We start from the raw sequence: 19,549 nt of genomic DNA, 5'->3' as shown, positions 1-19,549 counted from the left end.
CTAATACTTCAAACAAGTCCAAACGCAAAATAGTCAAAGAGGAGGATCAGGAAGATGACGACGATGTAGCTTTCGTCGACGAGGACGATCTACCCGTAGTTGTAAAACCAAAAGTCAAGAAAGAAGTCAAGGCAGAGTCCTCAAGGTAAATTCACTCGGTCTTGATCATATCACTTATTTCAACAGTATTTCATGTTATCCTGTATATTCGTTGTCGTGTTATGTACTGATTCTTATTCTCATCAAACCATCTTAGTAGTCATCACACCAGCAAAGGCGGTGCCAGTACAGAGGAAGGAACTGAATTGGCATTCAAACAATTGAACAATGTTGCTGAATTGGAAGTTATTGGTATCACTGTCGCCGAGGTAAAGCACTGTTATATAGATCTTGGTTGTCGAAAAGGTTTTGATGCTGATGCTTTGATTCTTACATCATACTAGATTATAAAGATGTGTACAACCAATACCTGTTACAAGTGTGAAAAAGAGGTGTGCTGGTCTATGCCATACTCTGGACGTTTGGAATGTTGGTTGGATGTGTGTACTTGAAACACGATCTTACTCACGAAACCTAAACATTTAGCCCGCTCTAGGCATGCTCTCCCGACTCTTCGCATTCAAAGGAAACTTTTGCTACGATTGCCTCCGATCCAAACTAGTAATCACCCACAAAGCAGCCCTGGTCAAGATTGTTGGATGCACCAAAGACGAGAAAAACTTCTTTTTGGAAGGTCTTCCAAGCGTCACGGGACAGCAACTTGCTGGATTTCCAGCGAATGAGCATTCAGGTGTCTTTTATTTGACATCGGAATTCGAGGAAGCGTTTGAGGGAGAGAGGGATGCGTACACGCATGCAGACCCCGCAAAGTACCAGTACTGGCGGGGGGAATGGGCGCCTCGCAAGCGTTTGATTGATACGGGGCTCGCAGAAATCACAGCTGCAAAGAAGAGGTGGGACACTTGGTGTCGGGAGAATGGGCACGCTAATGCTGATAATGATCAGCAGGCTGCTCGCGGCAAGAGACGAAGGAATATTTAGAGCTGTGTGATCTTGTTACGTAGCAATGCAGAAATGTAGTTGTGTATTCATTCTATTCGCTTTCTGGGGGATTGTTTGTATAGTTTTGATTGTCTTGGATCCAGCTTGCACCCATAGTATACATATGTCCATAGTGTAACGTTTGATTTTGCTATCCGTAACCGTTACTCTTTGTACTGAGACGACTGTTTTCGGGTGGTAGGCACGAGACTGACACGTCTAGCTGAGTGCAGCGATCAAAGAATCGACAGAGGAACAGCCAAATGACGCGTTCATTATTAATCTAATCTCGAAATCTTAGTGTGCCAGATCTTCATACCCTTCGAATGCTACGAGGATTAAAACATTATGAACTTTTTGAGGCAGTTCCTGCCAGGAGAAGAAGAAGCCTCACCAGCGCCACCAACCTCATCGTCGTCATTATCGCGTCCTCAGTCTACTCTCATAGGCACCAATTCTTCGCAATCGTCACGACTTCATACTGAACTAAACTCACCAACCGTTTTGAAGAAATCATCATCAAACTCGCTAAGTGAGGCATTATTGCTGGCTGTAAATGCACCGATAAGTGACGTTATGGGCTCTGCAAATCAACGAGATCCATGGAAGCGGGCTGTAAGGAAACATTTGACATTTGGCTGTTTCAAACATTTGATACTGATGTTTAGACCTTAGGGAGGTATTGTCAAAGTAACGGAGGCCAGCCTGTCGCCTGAAGAAGATGAAGAAGAATTGAAATTGTTGAGCAAGATTCCGAAGGTTTGTGATTTGATCAAAGCTCTGTGAACGAATCTCACACATTCAACCAATGCTAGTTTGATCCGGTGCTTCCACTATCATTGGGACCTTCATTTTCATTTTCTGGACTCTTGACTGGTGCTATGCCACGACGTGATCTTGACCTCGCAGGTAGCAATCCTACACGCTTTTGATATGCATGGCAATCTAATTCCTTCTTCTATTAGTTGGAGGACTCAATCCAATGCATGTCGACTCTATGTTCCACAATTGTCAAGTCCACATACGCAAATGTGCTGAACGGGTGTCGAGGGATCAACAAATACTGGTTTCACATGTCATTGATTCTGATGAGCATTGTGCCAAGGTACCATACCTAGCTTTGGTATTGAATGATTGTGCTGATTGCTGCGATCTCAAACGCAACATTCTCATTTTAGTTGGCAAATACTTTGGCAAACCGTGTCGCTCAAGCTAGGACGCAACGAGATCAACTGGTTGCAGGTTTGTACTAATGTGAAACATTATCTCTCTATAACAATCAATCAGATTTATAATTGCTTCGTTAGTGAGCAATATCAAGAGCCACGCACAGCACACTCGAGATTTACTAGGTGCTATATCTGGAGCGCTAACAAGGCTTCAGCCGCTTCTACCAAGAGATTCCAGGATACAGCTTCCGGAATCATTGCGTACTCTGACACGATCTTAGAATTCATACTTGTATAGTTTGAATCTTTAGCTTTAGCAATGTAGATATTATCACTCGTCGGGTTTAGTTAGGTGGATTTGGACATGCTGCGATGCTAATTACTCGTCCTATGACGGTGGGGTGCCTTGCATAGGCATTCTTATCCTCTTTTGTTGCTTTTGTTATTGGATTCGATGCCAAAAGTCCAAAAGTGAAGTGACTCATTTCATTGAAAATAAACGCGACATGTTGACTCCGCGAGACACAAAACACAAAACAGCAAGATTCGCATAGAAATTCCAATCAGAAGCCCTATGAGAACACTCCAGTTGGCTCTGGACGAGCTTTCACACCGAAATTATTTAGCAATATTAGTAACGTGTCAGATATCTAATTCGCTTCTTGACTGTCGCGTGCCTTATTTCTGCTGCAGTTTTGCACCTGTTTGAATCGCAGTAGTATAGATATCGATGCCAGCTAGTAGTTCAAAGGAACGAGCAAAGAAGATGAAGCGGACAATAGTCAAGGAAGAGGAGGAAGACGTCAAGAAGGAGGAAGAAGACGTTGAAATGGTGGTTGATGTCAAGCTAGATGACAAACAAGAGATCAAGACGGAAATCAAGAAGGAGATCAAGCAAGAACATACAAGGTACATCGGTGAATTGATCATTTGGATTGTATGATATCAGCTACGCAAAGCTGCTCCCTGTTATTTGGATTGCTCGCATCGCATCTGGACTTGCATCACTCCCAAGTTACCAGATTAATTCGTTTTCACAGGAGGGCAAGTCTACAGGACGGGATCGATTTCGCTTTCAAACGATTGAATAGAGTTGATTTGGATCCCCTTGGAGTCACTGTCCAGGAGGTGAATTGGCTGTATCCTGGTATCACGCTCTGGTTTTGATACTGATACTTTGACTCACCAGATCATAGATATGTGTACCTCCGAGACCTGCTACGAGTGTAAAACGAAGGTATGCTCGTCTTTATTCCACTCTTGCTGCTTGGAAATCGAATGCTTCAGTGTGAAGGCCTCAAGCTTACAAAAACCTAAATTTCTTAAGCCAAAACGTCGCATGAAACTCCATCCCATATTCGCATTCCGAACTACGCTTTGCACCGAGTGTATCAACAAGGGAATCACCAACAAAGAGATTATCAATACTGAGACTGTACGAGCAAACCTGACCAAATGTACACTCGCTGAGAAAGACACACTCATCACAGGTCTTCCAAGCGCCACTGGTGAAGAATTGGGGCGCTCTGGACCTGAATTGGTTTATTCAAAGAAGAAAGACGAGGAAGATGACGTTGGAGATGCCGGCAAAGTGCTGTTTTATTACAAGCCGCATTTGAAGGTTTTCATTAAGGCCGAACAAGATGCGTACGCGACCAAGAAGTATGATGAGTGGAAGAGGAAGTGGCTGCCTCGTAAGGAGGCGATTGAGACGGCGCTTACTGAGATCAGGGCTTCGAAGGTGGATTTTGATGAGTGGTGTCGAGAGCATTCCCAAGCTTTGAATGTGGTAGATCGAGTTGCTGGTAGTAGTAGTGATGTGTCGAGTAAGAGGAAAAGGAACGCTTAACGGTTAGTGCCAGCATTGGCAGAAAAGTAGTCAATGTGTTCATTAGTGTTTGCTCATAGGATAGCTACTACAGATCGGAGCTTGCAAAGATAGTATACATTGTAAATATTACGATCGTTTGATTTATTCGCACTTAAATATGATCTTTTCGCCAACACGAAGTTTGCATTTCACGTTATTGCTGCTGCTCTTAGAAAATCAAAATTCATTCCAAGTAGCTCCTGCAACGAACAAGAACGGAACGAGCTTTACACTCGCGCCGAATAATTGATTAGATCGAATGGAATTAGCGGAGACAGAAGAACGTACCGAATTGGACGCATCGTCATCAGATACATTGACCACAGTTGACGAAAACACTCAACCCTCATTCTTTGGGAAATTACTGGCTTACGCTGTATCGTCGGCAACGTCATCTCCTGTATCTGGTGTCAGAACGGTATGTTTAGAGGACTGATTACCTTCTTTATTGTCCAATTCATTGATTTGCTTGGTTGCATTGCAAACATTAAAAACACATTTGTTGATGTCGGCCACAATTGCCATTGATCATTTGCAAGATCAATTGCTCATGCATTATATTCTATTTAGATTGCCGAAGAAGCAAAGGATATAGAAACAAAGATATTAGAACACAAGCTGCTCTCACCATCACCACCAAAAGCAACTCCGAGCAAGATCACATACAGTCGTCCAACTGGTCAAACCAGAAACATCACTCCAAGCTCATTTCTACAATCACCAATCCGTTGGGGAGGGGCTCAAAACATTCCCCTGGCTGGTTATTGCCCCAATCTAGTCCCGGGAACACCAGTGCCCGAACTCGCATTGAGTGCTGAACCGCAGACTGATAGCAGAATGAATGTATTGGCACAGTATGTATTAGATGATGACATAGATCTAGGTTCCGACCTCGTATCGTCGCAAGCTGATGATGTGACAGATCCCGCAACTCCCAGAGCAATCACCACAATGTTGCCATTATCAACACCACTGTCATACACTCCCAATAGTTTAGCTTTAGCTAGATCCGTATTGCTGCCCGACAGTCCAGTTATATATGAAGAGGACGATACTGGTGAAGATGATAATTTGCATAATCTACCAAGACCTGAACATAAAGCTTCGAAGGAATCATGGATTCATGCTACAACACCACCAACATTCAAGCTATCAGAAGCTTCTCAGAAACGTCAATCTGGTGCTCAACCGAGTCGCTTGCTAGACTTGAGGCATAAAGCAGCTACTAGTGGTGGTGGGGGTGTCGCAGCTGCAGCAGCTGGAGCAATAGCCATAGGTAAAAACAGTGTAGATGACTTTATGAACGAGGCTGATGTGACATTATTGGACGAGGCACCACCATTCAATAACTCGCGAGCACAATCCGACTTGTATCTACCTGAAAAAGACCATCACCACAACAATATCTTATCACAGTCAACTTCAGTATCGTCATTTGCAACCGCTACAGCTACTCCTACTCAAGCGACTCCAGAACAGAGTCCAGGGTCTGTGGCTAACAGTAGAGAAGATAATGTAGCAGAAAAGTCACCGGTAGTTGCCTTGTCTCGTGAATTCGATCCATTAGCAACGCCAGTCAATAATAGTGTAGAGATTCCATCAGATTGGATGAGCATGACTTCGTCAAAGAACTCAGTTGTTGAATCCTCAAACTCGACGACAAAGCCATCCAAAGCAAACGTTATTCCTACTGGTGCTTTGCTCGATATTTTGGCATCGCCTGCTAGTGCGTTAAAGTACTCTGAAAAGGATTTGGAAAGAGTTAGGCAAGAGATGCGACTTGAGGTAATCATTATCGGTAGATATACTCAGGGCTTTTATACGGGGTACTGACACAGTCCATTATTGTAGTTCGATAGAGAGTTTGAATTGGCTCAAGAAGAAATACGAGAATTGGAAGCTGAACGAGCAGCAGGTGCTGAACAACATCGTAAAATTCAGGCTACTCTTGCTGAATGGGAACAAACGATGCGTGACATGATTGTACGTAATACAGTAAATCCACCCGGTTTTCTTGGCAGTCTTGGCTCACTACACGATTACTTCGTTAGGCTGAATCACAACGTGAAAAGGAAACGTCACATAGGATGATTGAGAAGCAACGGCTTATTATCGAACAACTCAAAATCGACAATGCCAAACATGTCAAGGATAATGATCGAGTGGCATTACAAGCTAAACAAGCTTCAGTTTTATTGGAGTCAAGTCAGAAGGTATGTGAGAGTTTGACACGTCAACTGTGCTTTCACTTTATTCAACTGTTTTTTGCATGGTGTAGGATATGGAAGACATGAAAGAGAAAGTGGATCTACTGCAACACGATTTGGACATTGCTCAGCAGCGGTATGATCAACTTCGAGCTCATGCTGAGGCCAAACTGGAAAGGTTTGTTGTGATCTATTATGCACACGGATCGATGTTTTTTCGCATGTCGCTAATTCTAACATTATTCATAGTGCCAACGTTGAGATTGCCAAGGTTCGAGCCAATCACGATAAGGAGATTTCTGCATATCGAGCACGAATCAGCAAAGCAGAACTAAACGTCTCTACACTCGAACAACAAGTAAAGACCAAGACAGCAGAGAATATTGAATTGTCTCGAATCTGTGATGAGCTTGTGGGACATATTCAAGCTGGAACGCCGTCAGAATGAGGAGACATAAAAGACGGGTGATGGTGTGAATTGTTTTTCTATTTGAGGGGTTTATACAGTCGAGACATTTTATATACAGAGATCATTGTTTACAAGGATTGAGAGGGGGGTGAGGAAGTGTGTGTTTGGATCAGAGAGCTTCAAACATTCGAAGTGATACCTCTAGCTTTGTGTTCGACTCTTGTATTTGATCGTCCTTTTGTGACACGAGTGCTCTATGGCGTTCTATCGATGCTAACTTTGCCTGATCTGCTTGTGCCGTTGAGGCCTTGATCTAGTTTTTTTTGTGAGCAATTGTCTGCCTCAAAAATACAACACGGTAAGATCTTCAAGCGAAAAGTCCTACCTTTTCATCTTCCTTACGTAAAGCACGTAACAGATCGTGGTCCAGCGACTCTAGCTTGTCCTTTGGGATGAATTTGGGTCTTTTATGTTGCTGGGGTTTAGAAATACCACCCTTCTTCACTTTGAATACATTCTTTTTGGTAGATTTCGATTTAGATGCTGGCATTATATAGATCTATGCTTCCTTAACGCGTCTCTCCTATTCAAAGAATGGTGTTTTTGCGTTGCTCTTTCGACAAGCACTTTTTTTCTTGGCCAACTTTTATTCATCAAAAAAACCTTCGCAACGAGCTCTTGAGTATTAAAGAAGCCCAAAGAAGACAAGTCAATAGCATTATATATTACAGAATCATCATATAATCATGTCTGGATATAGCAATGGATGGGGAAGGTATGCAAAAGATGGCGCTCCTGCGTGGCAAACCAAACACTTTTTTTGTGAGAATGAAACGGAGGCATTAACGACATATTGTATTAGTGGCGGCGGTGGAGATTATGGAAGCAACTCATACTCTGGAGGTGGTGGCTACAGCTCTGGGTATGTATATTGATGCTACGGAAATGACATTTGGACATTTGATAGAAAAAAATTCTTGGTGTACATTTTGCAATGTATGAAATGAAGATAAACGGAACTAACTAAACCTTTCGTTTATGATAATAGTGGATATGGTGGAGGCTCGTATGGTAGTAATGGAGGAAGCTATGGCGGTGGTGGTGGATATGGAAACGGTGGTGGTTATGGCAGTGGTGGTAATGGAAAAGCTGCGCTCGGAAGTACTTTGAGGAGCATAAATTGGGAAGAAGAGTATAAGACTCTGCCTAAATTCGAAAAGAATTGTAAGTTTTGATGTCCTTTCCTTTGTTTGGGTCCAGTAATTGAGAGTGGAATGAAGGATGATGATTGGCTTGATGGTATTATATTAATGGTCATTTAACTAAAATGCCATCATTCGTTTCTATCTAGTCTATGAAGAACATCCTGACGTTGCTGCGCGCACTGACGCTCAGATTGAACAATACCGTCGAGAAAAGACACTCACCATTGCCGGAACCTACATTCCCAAACCAGTCCAAACATTCGAAGAAGCTGGTTTCCCAAATTATGTCCTAAAAGAAGTCCAGTCGCTTGGGTTTACTGCTCCTACCGCAATCCAATCTCAAGGCTGGCCAATGGCACTCTCTGGTCGTGACGTTGTCGGTATTGCAGAAACTGGATCTGGAAAGACATTAGCGTATGTCCTCCCTGCCATTGTCCACATCAATGCTCAACCCTTGTTGAAGCCTGGTGATGGGCCTATTGTCTTGATCTTGGCTCCTACTCGTGAATTAGCTGTACAGATTCAACAAGAGTGTGCCAAGTTTGGACATTCTTCTAGGATTAAGAATACTTGCTTGTATGGTGGTGCTTCCCGTGGTCCACAAATGAGGGATTTGGAACGTGGTGTGGAGATTGTTATTGCCACTCCTGGACGTTTGATTGATATGATTGAAAGGTGAGCCGCGGTGAACTTTTGTTGTTTGGTCTGTCTTGGTGCCATCCAATGGCATGCCAGGAGAGCACTTTGGAAGTTTTTTTCTTTCTTGCTGTTCAGTTGAACTCAAATTTTCTTTTCACCTCATAGCAAAAAGACCAACTTGATGCGAGTCACATACCTTGTCATGGACGAGGCTGACCGCATGCTTGATATGGGTTTCGAGCCTCAAATTCGAAAGATTGTCGATCAAATCCGCCCAGATCGTCAAACTCTCATGTGGTCTGCCACTTGGCCAAAGGAAGTCAAACAATTGGCTCGTGATTATTTGAAGGAGTTCATTCAAGTCAACGTTGGTTCCATGGAATTGTCAGCTAGTCACAATGTGACTCAAGTGTTGATGCTATTGTCTGAACCTGAAAAGAAGAGCAAGTAAGCTGAGACTAGTGTTTGTAACAACCATGCGCATAGTCAACTCACTGACTTTCCTACCAATTAGATTGCTTAACTTGTTAGAAAATATCGAAAGGGAAGGCGGTGGAACCAAAACTCTCATCTTTACGGGCACAAAACGAGTTGCTGACGACTTGACCTTCCAATTACGACGTGATGGTATCAATGCGTTGGCTATCCATGGTGATAAGAAACAAAGTGAACGTGATTGGGTAAATATTGTCGTTGATTCATGATTACTTTTTTTTGGTCCGACCTTCCCTCCACGCGTTCTTACGTTTCCATTTCTCTTTTAGGTGATGGCTGAATTCAAATCAGGAAACGCCGGTATTTTGATTGCTACAGATGTCGCTGCTCGTGGTTTAGGTAATGTGACGTGGCAAGGATCAAGTCAGGTATCAGAAAGCCAAACTGGAACCAAGCTGTAGCACATCAGTGGAACGAAAGGGAAAAGAGATTGAAATTTGGAAGATTCTGTTTTGAAACTGGTCAAAACCCTTCTTTCCAAACCAAAACTTGTAGGGGAACGTGTTTTGAAACGGAACTTTTTCATTTGCCTTTCATGTAAAAAAGTCAAGCAATCTCTATGTGAATGACCAAGGGAACCAAGAGAGCACAAGAAGCATTCAAAAACTTCAAACTGTGCCCTTCCCATCTCCTTGTCTTTTCATTGAGATTGGGGTCATTCTCTCGTGATTCAAAAAGACTTTTTTCGAAAGGAGGGGAAAAGCTACCATCAAAGTCAACTGTTCTCGAGTCTTTGTGTCTCTCCTTTTATATTCCACCAAGCTTGTCATGATGTGCTGCTCTAGGATTATATTTGTTTTGGACCAGGTCTTCCGAAACAAATGTTTCCTTGGGGTTCTCTTTTGGTCATTTTTGGTGCTCCTGTCTTGTCCCTTTTGTTGAATTGTTGTACCAAGGAGACTCATTGTGGTCCTAACATTTGTTTCCCTTTTCTTTCTCTTTAATTGCAACAGACGTCAAAGACATCAAGGTACTGTTTGGTGTTGTTGTTATGTAGCTTGGAAGTAATCATTGACTAACATTTTCTTATTTAAATCGTTTCCTAGTACGTGGTCAACTACGGTAAGTCTATCCCTTTGCATTTTCATCTTCAAGTGTCCAAAGACTGATCAACTTTCCATTTCTAGATTTCCCAAATAACATTGAAGATTATGTACATCGAATTGGTCGTACTGGTCGTGCTGGAGCCAAGGGCACAGCATACACCTTCTTTGCTCCAGACAACTACAAGTCTGCTAGCGACTTGTATAAGATCATGTCTGAAGCTGGTCAAGAAATGCCGCCAGCCTTTGTCGATATTGCTCGAGTAAAGGCTTATGGTGGTGGAGGTCGATCACGATACGGTGGAGGAGGAGGAGGCCGAGGTGGTGGATACGGCGGTGGTTATGGAGGTGGAGGTGGTAAGTTATTGTTGAATGTATCTTGTGAATATGGATTGTGTTTTAACTCTGTCTTGCTTTGTTTAGCTCGTTACAATCCTTATGGCAGACGTTAATTTAGTTGCTGGAGAGATTCTTTGCTTTGTATAGTTAGAAGTCAAAACATCATAGATCTGCTTTTCATATTTGCAAACCTTTGTGTTTGTTGGTGGTTTGTTATTGTTTACACGATTGTTTCGATTGCTGTTACTCAGTTACAGAAATGACCAATTAGCAACGTCCTTAATATGAGAAGATGACCTCAAAGGTTTTCTCGGACCAAGCTCCAAAAGTCGACGCAGCAGAATGGGATCTTTCCCAAATATGGATATGGAGAGACGATTTCACCTCATTCCAACGCGTCCAGCGCAAGATCTGTATGCCGATGTTGAGTAATTCACTTCAAAATCGCACTTATTGACCTTACCAATATTTAGGAGGAACGACTTCTTCACTCTCGGTCGATTGGAGATAGTATCATCTCGCTTCAAAGAGGTCATTGCCGAATTCAAACTATACGACAAGATAGTACCTCCAATGCAATACTCCACCCTTGTCCTTCTCTCCTGTTGACCTTCAAGAATGTTCTCAACTTGTGTACTCACTCTAACAAATGTGATGACTGCCATGATAAAGACGCAAAAGCAACTCTTATATGGGCCTTCCGTAAATACTGTTGTGAAACCTGTGCACGCAAATGTGCATAGGCACCAAGGTGCCAAAAGCTTCCATGAGCTTGTCACAGATAATGACGTTGAAGCTGATATATTTCAATGTATTCCGTATGCCAAAGCAAATGATTTGCCTGGAAAGACCAATAGAACAAAGTAATACGTCAAGGAAAATGTCAAAGTCGCTCAAGTAGCATGTAGAGCTGCCGTCGAATATGGTAAAGAGGAGGAATGGCTTGCTACTTGGCCTCCTCGACCCTTGTTGGCATCGAAGAATTGCTCGCAGCTCCTAGGAAGTTGAAGGCTTGGATCAAAAACGAACGTTTGACCCAACGTCGTGGCGAAATTGTAAAGCTGACTACACAATCACTCAAGGAATTTGACTGTACTGAAAACTAAATCAGTCAAGTCAGTGGACTCGAGGCTCTGGCCAATAGCAACAAGTCACCAGATGAAATCTATGACCAGGCAATGGATCGTTTCACCAAACAGCTTCCAACGATCAGAAGCGGTATGGTACGAGCTGCTGCAGATTTGGCACGCTCTCGCCTCGGACACCTTCAGCCAATACTTGCCGTCGCTTTTCCAATGGCATGCAATGTATATAGAACCCACAACCATGGTCCTGGCACCGTTTGTCCCTCAATGGAACAATGTCAAGTCTCTCCTCAGTATCAATCACTCTTCATCACGGAAACTACCGATATGTCTCAGTTTGAAGTAAATAATACGTATCAAACAGCTCGTTATGGTGAAGCTTTGCCTGAATGGTGGGTGAATCGCGTGCGAGCCCTCATGTCGCCATTGATCAAGGACGCCACGAATGTCAAGAATGCGACACTTAGACGTGGCAATTTGACTATGGTAGACGCAAAGTATTTGGTGTTTGCTTGCATGTATGAAGACAGAGCATCTCAAGGCGAAGTCTTGCTCGTGGCCTTCAAGCATGTTGTCGGAACTCACTCGAATTTGGCCGACAAGGACGTGAGTTTGAGACTGACAGTATGTTCAATTAGTATTTGCCTCTAGACTCTGGTTGCACTCGCCACTGGTGATGAAGTGCCGGACGATATATTGGCTGACCGCGAGGAGTTGGTTTTGTATATATACCGTAAACCAGCTCCCTCGAAATCGCTCCCAAATACATTGAAAACTACATTCCTACTTGACCAGCTCGTGAAATGATGTCTGAGCGTTGATCAACACGTCAATGAATTACTAGGTCACATTGGTACCATCGACAACTCTTTGACCAAAACATGCCAGCGTCACTCACTAGCACCAAATTAGGCTCGATTTACGTGTCCAGGCTGCGCTAGAGGAGCACTGTTATGTGTGATAGCATTGAAAACGAGGTATATCATATAGTATTCAAGCATCCCAATAGTGACAAAGATTTGACTGGCTTGTTGGATGTCAAGAAGGAGAGGGAGATGAGTACTGAAGTTGCTGCACAATTGCTGCAGGACAATACGGGACCATTCTCAGAATTGAAGGTCTCGCTTGGTTGTAGAGTAGCATGTCGAAGATGCAAGAAATATGCTGGCCGAACCTGGCATTAGGTCGTGAATCATATTCGCGCCCACCATAACATGGAGATTGAGGAACATGATGTGAAAATCATGCCGTCAAACTGATTGCATATGTATCAAACGCTCTCGAGCTTTGGAAACGACCAAACACCAAAAAATAGCCAGCTATAAACCAAATGTACATCAATGTATTCGCGCATTTCCTACATATATATCCGAAATCAGAGCAACGCCCTCCTCTATGGAAGGGTCGTGTTTTGTTCCAGGCCCTAGGCTCTCACATGTTAACAAGTTCTTGAAAAACACAAAACCTTTGGCAAGCACTTATTACAAGATGGACCTGCCCTCAGTTCCGTTTCCAATAGTTCTAGAGGACTTTTGGACGGTGGGAGCGGGGATCGCATTCACTGATACAGGCTCGGAAGAGTTAGCTAGCCCAAGTCCAAAAAAGTTCGATAAAGTAAGAAGTGCTCTCGGAGACGACGAATCCAACGGTGTTTAAGCTAATGTTTTCCGGTCGCTAGGTCACTTTCATACTTGATGAGAACGAGAGAGAAGGAGAAGCTCGATCTTGTTGGCATGAGGTGAGCAGCATTGTGTACATCATTTTGCACGAAAAGGGGTGGTGGCCAGTCCCAGTCTGATGACTCGAAGGGGGCTGAAGTTGACTGATGAACGACGGCCCTTATGCTTCAAGATCTTGTAACGATGATCGGACTGCCCCGTTGTTTACGCTTTGTTGTTATATGGGCTGGTGTTTATCACAAGTTTCCACCACACCGCGAAACAGATCAATTGGCCGGACAGTTACTAACCGTGTATTGTGTACGCATTCATTTAGATATCATCAACAGTATTCGCACAACTTCCCGGCCGGTGGTCGTTGCGAATCTCCAAGAATGTAGCGCAGGCAGCACAACTAGCAATCCTTGCAGGCTCAGACCTGCTCGTCGCAATAGGCAGCGACAGGACGCTATCCCATGTCGTATCTGGGTACATAAGCGCTCAAGGGCTCTTACGCGGGGCGTCGGTGGGACACGTACCGATACATGGGAAGTGCGCGTTTCTGAAAACTGTAGTGAGGTGGGAAGAGTCTCCTAAAGCTGCCAATGTGGATACAGATGCACCGGATAATGAAGATTGTGAGCAAGAAGAATGTATAGGAGATCCAACGGATATGGAAATTAGTATGCTGAATCCGCATTTTGCGCTGGATGTGATATTGAGTGGAGACTCGGTCTTGTTGGATGCTGGACATGTGGTGTGTACGAGGGACGAGAGTATAGTGTCTACAGAAGAGAACTCGGAGGGTGAAACAGGGCCGCCGGCGTCGGATTTCGTTGAACGGTATTTTGTCAATATGGCTACATTTGGTGTTTCGTAAGTTGGCAATGGTTTGGTTCATATGGCGTCGAAGGGATTCTAAAGACAGCATATACACATATAGAGGCTCTGTAGCTAAGCATTCGAGTCGGTGGGACGGTGTGAGGGATATACCAGCGTATTTTTTCAATGCGTAAGTCTTCTTTTATTCTGTTGCCTTGACCATGATCCTGACTCATAAATTATTCAAACAACAGGATATACACAGCGCTACGGTACAAGTGCAAACCAATCGAACTCGCTCTCAAAACCAAGGACAGTGTAATTGAAACCCGAGTAAAGAATGACGTGTTTATGGTCGCAGTAGGAAACGGTCGATGGTATGGCACCCAGTCTAAAGCATGTCCTGATGCTGATCCGCAAGATGGTCTTGTATGTGAAATTGATCTCGAGATATTCTGCGGCCAACGCAATACTGATTTTTTTGCTTCACGTAGTTTGATTTACTCGTGACAAAGGACCTGACTTTCTGGGAAGGCATAACACGACTCTGGCCAGCATTTACAGATGGACAAGTCACAGCGCGTCTTGGAGACCAGCATTCATCTATGCAACAAGTGTCGTCCGTGACGGCCAGACCAATGAAGTTTGAAGATGAAATCAACGTTGAAGTCGACGATGAATATATAGGTATTCATCCATCTCAATTCAATCCGAACTTTCAAATTACTAACATCCTTGTATTAGGCCTCCTCCCAGCAAGCTTCACAATCACCAAACAATGCTGGCGCCTCATCGTCCCCTCCACATCACCTCTAGTCCAACGAGCAAACAAGCTCCCATCAACCAATAAAACACCACAGCAACCAAATCTAGCAAATCTAATACCGACAACCCGAACAACATTAACGGATGAAGGTGATAATATGTCGCAGGTCGGCTCACCATTTAATGCCGGAACGAGGCCCGGGTCGCCGTTAGATTCAGGAGTCAGTCAGCTGTCATTCTCACCGAGTCTGACGCATGAACGGATAGTGAAGAGGAGGCTGTCGTGTAGTAGTATTGATGATCGGAGGGCGTTGTCGCCACGTTAGGACAAACACACAATGTGGTTGATACTCGTTGAATGGAATTATGGACTCATCACGATTCCTTTTATTTTGAATTTATTATTTTGGCACATTCTCTCATGTTTTTTTTTTCTCTTTCAATGTAAAAACTGGGCAAACATTGTTTCTTCAAATTAAGTTTAATACAACACATCAGACACGAAACATACTGAGAGAGCAAGGCTCTTCCTTGATGTAGCGATGCATGTTGTATCGTAGCGTCTCCCATATCCTACGAGTATCGCTACCTTCTAGCCGTATTCATCAACATCAACAACCAAGACGCTTATTAAGAGTTATGGGCAAGGACAGCAAAAAGTCTGCAAGTTCCAGTAAATCCAAGGTTAATGAACCTGTAAAAGAGGCTATAGTGGACTCGCCGATATCGCTATTGAAGGATGGAGGAGTTAAAATCTCTGTACATGTCAAGCCTGGGGCGAAAACCACACAAGTGACGGATTTTGGGGATGATTCTGTTGGAATTCAGGTGAGGCGCATGTATAAAATGTTGTGATTAGTCTCTTGCCTTCGGATTGTGTCGTCTCGTGGTTGTAATGAGCATTTGGGACTTTTTTTGCAATTTCTTTACGGTGAACTGGTGGAGAGCCGCGAGTTGGATATTTGAACTGATCATTTCAGAACGTTAGTCACAAAATTTTACTTCTGTCTTGCGATTTCTCGGTTGTACGTTCGCAACCGTGATTTCGCATGAAATGCCCCTAGGTTCGAGTAGACATTCACGTTTTCTTACCATTCCCTCCTGAATCTAGCTGGCCGCACAACCGAAAGAAGGAGAAGCAAACCAAGAGCTAGTTGATTTCCTGTCTGAAGTCTTGAAGCTTAAAAAGTACCAAGTAACATTGATCAGTGGTCATAAATCGCGAGAAAAGGTCGTCAGAGTTGAAGGAATGGATGTTGAGACTGTACAGAGGCTTCTGCAACTTTCATAGCATGTCTTTCGCGTTGCACGTTCGTTTCACCCAACACACCAACGCCCACACAAACACACTGTCTGCACTTATGAATCAACCCAGATCGATTCAACCAATAAACTCCAACAATATGGCCAAAGTATTTGTTACTGGAGGGCAAACTCGTATGGGAGACGCAATATGTGAGGAGATGCTCGCAAAGGACTCCCCGACTCGTCACTGTTTCGAAGAAGGTTTGTGTGCTGCAGAAAGACCCGTACGCTCGTATTATAAGTATGCTCAAATCTCATCCTCCTTCTCTCTCATTCTAGTCCGCACAACATATACTCCAAATCTCGAATCAGTCACCTTGGAATCGATGGGCGTCAAAATCTACAGTGACATTGACGTCACATTCGCAAGCGTACAACAATGGAAGAAGATGATGGAAGGATGTGATGTCGCTGTTGTCGTACCTGAATCATCTCCTCACAAAGTAAGTTGTTGTTATTCATGTGATGAATTGATTCTGAAAGGTTTTTCTAAAATCTTTTGTTTCTGCATTATTAAAGCTCAAGATTGCAATCAACTGCCTACGAGCTATTGCTCAAACTGATATCAACAATGTCATCTTGATTTCCGCTCAAGGTTGTCCTCACTACGAATACCATGCATTGCATGAATTCGCTGCCATTGAGCAAGCTGCGAAAAAGTGTCTTCGTGATGCCAATCTTTGCATTTTGAGGTCAGCTTGGAGAGAGGTCACACTCGGTTTTGCATTGGTGCCATTCATGTTCTGTGTCTCATTACTGTGTTTGCTTTGGAAAATTAGGGCTGGACACTACTATCAAAACCTGTTCTTGTATGCTGATGAAGTCAAAGAAACTGGTGTCCTCGCTCTTGCTTTACGTAAGTTCACACTTCCCCGTTCCATGGCCGTTTGCTAATGTTTTGTGTCAATCATGCTTGAAAATTGGTTATCGGAGTGCATCTGATCACTTTGAGTTTTCATTCCTACTGTAGCACATGATGCCGCACTTGCAATGATAGACGTACGAGATGTTGCATCGGTAGCATGTCACATCGCGTCACTATCAAACGGACCAAAGAAGGAAATGAATCCCAATTTCAAGAACAAAACAATCACTTTGACTGGTCCTGATGCATTCAGTGGTGTTGATATTGCAAACTGTGCATCCAAGGCTCTTGGCAAGAAAATTGAATACAGGGAATTGAGTCGTGAAGCTGCGTACGAGGCACTTTCTTTGATTGAGGTGAGTGCGTGTTGGATTGAAGTTCCCACTTGCACAACGACGCCTCTGCTCAAAACTCATCTCTCTAGGGACTTGATTACTGTGAGATTGAGCTCATTTTGGAAGAATTCGAACTGGCTGGTTCTGGCACGTTGGGATATGTCACCAAAGATGTCAAGAAGATCTTGAATCGCTCACCCAAGTCTCTTGAAGAATGGTATGTATGTTTTGCTTTGGATAAACTTCTTTAACCTTTGGGATTGCCAAAGGAAACTGGGACCGACAGTGACTCGATAAACCTTTTTCAAATGTCAGGTTCCAAGAAGCCAAGGATGGCTTCGTCAAGAGCGAAGGCACAGCACCAGCCCCAGCTACTCCCAAAAAGGTGTTTGGAAAGAAGTCGGGTGACACTACACCAATGGAAGAATAAAGAGCTTTGAGAGACGGTGTGAGCTGTTGGCGGTTTTTATCCTTTGTGGTCTTTGTATAGCAATGTTTTGTATTAGCATAAGTAACGTTTGCTTAGATATAGTGCAATTGGAAAAATGGTCGTATTTTGATTTGAAGCACATGATGTGTTTCGACCACAACAGTAAAAGAGTGTAGATACATCATACTGCTAAAAGGAACTCAAGTGACGCGATAATATGCCTTGTGGATGCTTTACACGACGCTTGAAGGACTGTAACGACCCCTCGTCCCTTGCTGAATGCCAACCCAAGTCATACGGCTGAATGTTGTTATTTATGTTGTTGGATTTCGAGAACTAAAACAAATGCATCATACGAGCCTTGCAGAGCACGAAGCAGAGCTGCTAGTTGATGAATATTGAATGTTTGGATGTCAAGGTCAGAACGAGACTTTACATAAGTTCGTCAAGAAAGTCAAACAGCACAACAAAATATAACATAGTAATATAGTCATTCTTTTGCTCGTTTAAAGCTTGATACACAAATAACCAGCAAATCGCTAGGAACAAGCGACACCCTTTGGTTCCACACGTACCTCAACAAGAAGGCACAGCTCAGGCCAAAAGTACACTTGAATTAACTTGATTATATTACTTTTGCAACTGATGCATAGGTTCTTTGCATCACTAGCTTGTTGGGAATCAAACATCGAAGGGAGGCGTACCAGTTCTACCAAAACAAGACCAACAGGACCAAAGTTTTCAGATGCAGACTCAGATATCGCGTCATTCCTACAGTCTCACTGTTAAAATATGGCGGACGTTGATGTGGTTGCGTTGCAATCTCTATCCATTACAGCACACGCAAGTGTGACTTGACCAGGACCTTCTTTTAATCGGCCCAAGCAAGGATGTGGTTTTAAAAAAAGTGCTCCTTTTATTTGCTCTACACTATATACGTTTAGAAGCATTGCTAACAGTTTCAAGTGGTATCGTTGTTCCAGACTCCGTTCAATTGCAGAGCTGTTTTACATCTTGGGTTCAGTGGGTTGACTTGCGTCCCAAGCAATTCGGTTTTGAGTGCCAATTGCTAGCAGTTTCTTAAAGTAAAATGGGATTGAGTGTCAGTTACTATGGTCAGACCCTTCCAAATCCGAGTACTTACACCGTCAGGCGCATACATCTTCTCTCTAAGCTCCAGTCTACCGTCTGTCATGATCTGTAAGGGCGTAACCTTGACGAATTTCATGGGTAATCGGATAGGATTGAAGTAATTAATTATCCAATTCACAGTTCCGGAAGTCTTCATTGGAGCATATTGGCCGATGATGTTGATTATTGTGGCGAAAACACACATATCCGATACCCATACCAGAGAACCATAATCAACGTGTCTTTTATGAAACTGAAAGTAAAAAGCTGGTATTACTCCATCTACTTCTCTTGCTGCCTTTCGTGCAAGTTCAGGCTCCTGGTTTGGCAAATTGGTCAGCCACTTTTGAAAAACAGAGGTTTTATCTAGCAAAGCTTGATCATAATACATTTTTCCGACATATTTGACCATAGGATGGTTGTTAAAAGCTTCGGCTAGCGCACAGTTCTCTATCTACTTCGAGAACTATGAGCAACACTCTTGATACTAATGGTCGTCAGATACATACTGGTTCAATAGGAGGACATTCAATGGCTTTAAGATTAAAGTTCTGTTTGAGCGGACGACTATCCATATTTGTGGCTACAACCTGTGCAGTCCAGATAATGGTACCCTTGTCTTCTGTAGAAGCTCGTACAGACGTAAAGGCCAAATTGCGTCCAGATTTAACAACGTCCACGTGAATTCGCAAGGGATTCGGAGACAAAGATACAAGTTGCAACTAGGAAAAAAAGC

General features: G+C 43.3%; 3 protein-coding genes across 3 annotated transcripts; all 3 read left to right on the top strand.

Annotated features, from left to right (window-relative positions):
- Positions 1–2,940: 2,940 nt before the first annotated feature.
- SmJEL517_g03496 (uncharacterized protein) lies at positions 2,941–6,735 on the top strand (the record flags this gene model as incomplete). Its single annotated transcript, XM_031169424.1, has 10 exons — positions 2,941–3,119; positions 3,251–3,338; positions 3,407–3,436; positions 3,538–4,036; positions 4,335–4,498; positions 4,651–5,865; positions 5,932–6,063; positions 6,132–6,293; positions 6,359–6,465; positions 6,537–6,735. The coding sequence occupies 10 exons, from the start codon at positions 2,941–2,943 to the stop codon at positions 6,733–6,735; spliced, it is 2,775 nt and encodes a 924-aa protein (XP_031024597.1).
- A 707-nt stretch (positions 6,736–7,442) lies between these two features.
- On the top strand, positions 7,443–10,530 carry SmJEL517_g03495 (uncharacterized protein; the record flags this gene model as incomplete). Its single annotated transcript, XM_031169423.1, has 11 exons — positions 7,443–7,471; positions 7,559–7,618; positions 7,745–7,920; positions 8,048–8,576; positions 8,706–8,987; positions 9,055–9,220; positions 9,305–9,374; positions 9,989–10,005; positions 10,082–10,097; positions 10,163–10,435; positions 10,502–10,530. The coding sequence occupies 11 exons, from the start codon at positions 7,443–7,445 to the stop codon at positions 10,528–10,530; spliced, it is 1,647 nt and encodes a 548-aa protein (XP_031024594.1).
- A 4,856-nt stretch (positions 10,531–15,386) lies between these two features.
- Positions 15,387–16,038, top strand: SmJEL517_g03494 (uncharacterized protein; the record flags this gene model as incomplete). Its single annotated transcript, XM_031169422.1, has 2 exons — positions 15,387–15,575; positions 15,859–16,038. 2 exons carry the CDS (start codon positions 15,387–15,389, stop codon positions 16,036–16,038), a joined length of 369 nt encoding a protein of 122 aa, XP_031024595.1.
- Positions 16,039–19,549: the final 3,511 nt, after the last annotated feature.

Source organism: Synchytrium microbalum, assembly GCF_006535985.1.
Source record: "Synchytrium microbalum strain JEL517 chromosome Unknown SmJEL517_scf0018, whole genome shotgun sequence".
Classification (NCBI taxonomy): domain Eukaryota; kingdom Fungi; phylum Chytridiomycota; class Chytridiomycetes; order Synchytriales; family Synchytriaceae; genus Synchytrium; species Synchytrium microbalum.
The sequence above is the reverse complement of the archived record's forward strand: the minus strand, read 5'-3'. Positions and strand labels throughout refer to the sequence as shown.